Source organism: Austrofundulus limnaeus, unplaced genomic scaffold (genome assembly GCF_001266775.1).
Source record: "Austrofundulus limnaeus strain Quisiro unplaced genomic scaffold, Austrofundulus_limnaeus-1.0 Scaffold1672, whole genome shotgun sequence".
Classification (NCBI taxonomy): Eukaryota; Metazoa; Chordata; class Actinopteri; order Cyprinodontiformes; family Rivulidae; genus Austrofundulus; species Austrofundulus limnaeus.
Genome location: NW_013954074.1, coordinates 48,907 through 53,716, shown reverse-complemented (window position 1 = coordinate 53,716; position 4,810 = coordinate 48,907). Strand labels below are relative to the sequence as shown.

At 42.2% G+C, this 4,810-nt stretch overlaps 1 protein-coding gene across 1 annotated transcript in view; it reads right to left on the bottom strand.

The window, feature by feature from the left end:
* Positions 1 to 4,810, bottom strand: part of LOC106536072 (interleukin-1 receptor type 1) — a gene marked incomplete at its 3' end in the record, with an annotated part of 34,737 nt that overhangs the window by 1,609 nt on the left and 28,318 nt on the right. The window contains 1 exon segment of the mRNA XM_014033242.1: positions 585 to 728. Within this exon segment, the coding sequence (XP_013888696.1) occupies positions 585 to 728 (144 nt within the window).

Here is a 4,810-nt window from a genome sequence, read left to right as displayed (position 1 = left end):
CAGTTTATCTGAAAGCCAAAATGTGAGGTTTTGAGTTGCATCATTTTTACGTGCTGCAGTTTGCTTTACTGGGTCCCTGCCAAACATTTCTCCTGTTTAAAACAAGCAAAGCTCCGAGGCCACCTCATGCATGCAGCAGGTGACGTTTTTTCAGAGTGCAGGCGGTCCTGTGGTTACAGCTGCCTCTGTTTGTGCTCATTGTGAACACATGTGGTCAGATGTGGGACAGATCGTTGATTCATGTGTGGGTACTCAGTGCAACTATACTCTGAAGCTTCTCTGCAGTGTCTATAAAAAGTGTTCACCTCACCAAATGTTTTTTTCAATGCCATCATAAATGAATGACGGTTCTTCAGGCTTTACTGTGAAAAGAAAGCCACAGTTGAAGAAAACTCTGATTAAATCTAGAATCTAAATAACCTTGACAAACTTCAGCTGAGCATTTTATTTTGTAGAGAAGGCCAACATCAATAAAACATAAAACATTGATGAGGGTGAATCTTTTATAGGCACTGTAGCAGAGAAATGATTATAATCCTTCCTGTTAGCAGATTAAAGATGMCACACCTGCTGTGAAGCATTACCTTTATTTGAGTAGAGAACTGGAAATGTTCTCCTGAAGCCCAGCACAATGTCAATCCTGAATATATAGTAGATGATGACGCTGATGATAAAGAGAACGGTCACACTTCCAAAAACAAGTCCAATGGGAAGGATGAGGTCTYGATCTGCAGTGAAACAAATAACCAATCAGTCAATATTAAAATTTATTTCTATCATGAATTAATTTGTGAAAAGAGATTGGGTTAAACATAGGATATTTCCTAAAACTCTGACACCCGAAACTAAAAGCTTCATTAGTTTATCTAACAGTGAGTAAATGCTTCCATCTCTGAGGTCACTGGTATTTTTTTCTAATCAGTTTAGATGACCTGTGTTTGTGTGACGGGCATGATCCGACATTATTTTGACGCTTCTCATCTATATTTAAATTAAATTAAACTGAGTGGGCTTCAGGTGGTTCGAACACTTAAATGACCAGTGAGAGAAAAACAATTGTTTTGTCAGGGTTTGTGTTCATTTTCCTTAGTTTTCTAGTGTTTTCAGTGTTTCCCTGTGTTTCTCTGCCCTGCAGCCCCGCCCTCTCACACCTGATCCCTCTTGTGTCTCTCCAGGTGTTTCTGATTGTCTCTTAATTTGTTTGCCTTTATATTTGGTGTCCTGTCCTCAGTTTGTGTTCATACTCATAAGTTTGCAGAACAGTCAGACAGCCGACCGGACATTTTATAAGAAATACTACAAACATTATTCAGAATACAAATGATGGGACTAACAGTAAACTTTTTATGGATACCAGCACACACAGGAATCAGAGGGAATGAAGCAGCAGAAAAAGCAGCAAAACAATGTTTTCCTGTGTGGCTCCTCCCCCAGTTTACCCACCAAGACACCAACAGGTCTTGGGAAGGAGCCAATGTCCCCTTCTTGGTTTAGAGGCGACAGACCAGACTTACAGCCAACTGGGGTGGCCTGTGTGACAGAGTCAGGTGTGTCTCCTCCAGGAGACAGGGGTGGGAGGCTTTAAGCTCGGCCTCTAGCTGCCTTCTCTCCGGTGGTCGCTCCCTTCGTTACCCCCAGCCTCTGGATCAGCGCAGTAACTCAGGACGCCTCCAGCAGCCGGGCACCACTGTTAACGGGATCTGCACTTCTTACAATGACTGAGATAATGTTTAGTGACCTGGACAGCAGGTCTCAAGGGAACTGTTAAAGGGAGTTATCCAATCTCCCCAGGCTAATAACCAGTAAAAATGAACTTTTTATTAATTTACTACCTCTTATCATTACCTTTTGGCTTCAAAGCAAACACACCTTAATATGTTAGTACCTTGTTGCTTTGAAGTAACAACACACTCTGAAATCAGAGAAAAACCTCAGTAATCAATGCCCAGTCATGCAATTGTATTTTATCATGCTTAAAGCAGTTTATTAGAAATTTGCAAGGAAAAGCCACATTTGATTATGCAAATTGCAATGTGTAGTCTAACATGGAGACAACACTATTCCCGCTGGCTTTCCTGACAGGTCTCATCACCACAAAGCCAGACATTGAGTCTACAAGGACAATAAGATATTTCTCATCTTTAGTCCCTGTGACCCCCATAGGTCCAGCTACATCCGTGCATATTGAGCCCCATGGGATTGTGCTTTTAATTGTGAGGCCTTCAGTTCTCTTTCCTCTCCTTCCTGCATTGTATTTCCCACATACTGTGCAGTGCCTGAGTTCTTGCTGAATTTGTTTCATAGGAATCCAAAAGTTCTGCTTTTCCAGTCCTCTACGTGTGGGTAGCAGCCCAGCATATCCTAGAGCCTCATGCATGGTCACCACTACCTCCGCCACATACTCTTTTGRAACCTCCATTCCTTTAGGAGTAACGTTCCATTTTTCTGCTCCAATCAAGACAATTTTCCGTTGTTGGACATACCTGTTCACTTCGTCGTTTCCTTCCCAGTAAGATCTTTCTTTTGTGTGCGCTTTTTGGTGCTCCACATCTAAGTTGAGTTGTGTCCTTAACTCGGCTATTTTTTCCCACAGTTTTTTGTGGGCCACAGTTTTTCCTCTGGCTGACTCAAATCCATTCTCAATCCAGATGGACAAGTCCTCTCTTAGGACCTGTACGCAATAGTAACTGTCAGTTACTACCCTTGCGGCCTTGATTTTCCTCTTTGTGAGTTCCAGCAACCCTTCCTAAACTGCAGTCACTTCTCCAGCTTGGGCGCTTCCACTCACCTTTCCTCTAGCTCGGTGTCGTTCTTTTCCATTTTGTGTCGAGATGCAACCCCAATACGCAGTTTCRTCAGGGCCTTTTCGTGATCCATCTGTGAAGAGCACCCAGTCATATGTTTTATCCTTAGTTTGACTGGCGGTAGGCTTCTTTTCCTATAGCTGTGCTGGGCCTATTTCTAGGTCTAGATCCAGCAAAATGTCTTCCCATCAGCCTCATCTGGTGTTAGTTGCTCTGGTGCTCTCGATGGTGCCTTTTTGCATGTATTTATGTACCTGGCTTTGTGCTGTGACTTTGATGGGTTGACCTTGGGCCAGATCTTTCAGTGACCCCCAATATTTTGCTAGCACTGCCAGTTCTTTCTCCTCTTGAGGGTATTTCTTCTCCGCTGATGTCAGTGTTGTGCTCCACATTGTGATTAGGCCTCCTCGGTCATTACTCACCTTGACCATAGTGTCGTCATTCTCGCAGAATATTTCTGCCACCAGCCTAGAGGTTAGGTTTCTAGGTTCAAGTCTGACAGCTTTCTGGATTTATTCTTTCAGTTTGTCAAGATCATCTTGGTTTTTGTGTGTTCATAACCATGCCTTTTCCTTGTGGCCTTCCGCTGTAGCCTCTTATTTTCAGGCAGGCATACAAAGGTTTTGCATATTTCTGGTAGTTTGGCACATGATCTCTCACATAGTTACACAGGCCTAAGATTTTTTGTAGATCAGTTTCACTCCTGGGGGATTTCATTTGTTGAATTTTCTCTCTGTAACCGTCCGATAAGCCCAAGTCTGTGGTAACTTGGAACCCCAGGTAGTTGACTTTAAACTGGCCAWACTGGCACTTCGCCAGGTTTAGTTTGAGGCCTGCTTCAGAGATCCGTTTAACCACTTCTTCCAGACGTTTAAGATGCTCTTCTTCAGTATCATCTGCAATGAAAATGTCATCGATGTAYGGTATACTGAAGCTCCAATGTCTTCAAGTATTTCCAGGACGGCTGATTGGAATACATTTGGTGAGTTTCTGTATCCCTGTGGCAGTCTTTGCCACACATAGCTCTTACCTTTTTGGGTGAAAGCTGTTTTTCCTTGTGATTCATKGGCTAACCTGAGTGAGAAAAACCCGTTAGCCAGGTCGATGAAAGATTTGTATTTTTTGACAATGTTTTCAATGCTCCTTGGGGATTGATGAGACTGGCTCGGTTTGCAACAGTTCTCCGGTTTAAAGCCTTGAAATTGATCACTGGTCTCCAGCCTCCTCCCGCTGATTCATGTTTCTTCACAGCCTGAATAAGGCTATTGGTGAGGGGATTTGGCTCTTCTCTGATGATTCCCAGCGCATGCAGTTCTTTCACAATTTTTTCCATTTCTGCCACTGCTTCTGGGTGGAGAGGGTACTGTTTTACAGGCGGGTGTAACCCTCCTACGATATGGTGGCAAAATCTAGTGCCCAAGTCCCCGCAGTCATTTTTGAAGCGAGCAACTCTGGCTGAATCAATTATTTGTTTTGATTTAATTTTTACTTCTGGAGACAAATCACTTTCCTCCAACTTTTGTTTTGTTACTTCAGGGACATCCACTGGTTTATGCCAAGTTGTGGTGGCTGAGGGGCTTATTTTTATTGACCGTGATTTCAACAACTCCAATCTTTTCCACTTTGATTTCTTAGCTTTCTTGGGGTTATGCAGGCTCTCCAAGTCTTTGACCGTTACCAAGTTATTTGGTCCTTTTAGCCATATTACATTTCTCCAAATTCCATATGGCATTTCCTCAATTGTTCCACTAGCCAGTTGAACAACTAAGTATCCTTTAATTTCCAGGTTTCTTGTACTGTACAGGTTTCCCTGTTTCTTGTTTTGTTTGTCTTTTTAATAAATTTGGAAACTAGTCATGTTAGGTTTGTTGTAAAGTAAGTAAGTAAAGTAAGTAAAGTTTATTTATGTACAGTAGCACCTTTCTTAGATATAAAATCACAAAGCGCTTCGCATAAAATAAAAACAAAGTAAATTAGAAAATTAAAACAACACCACAGCATTACAT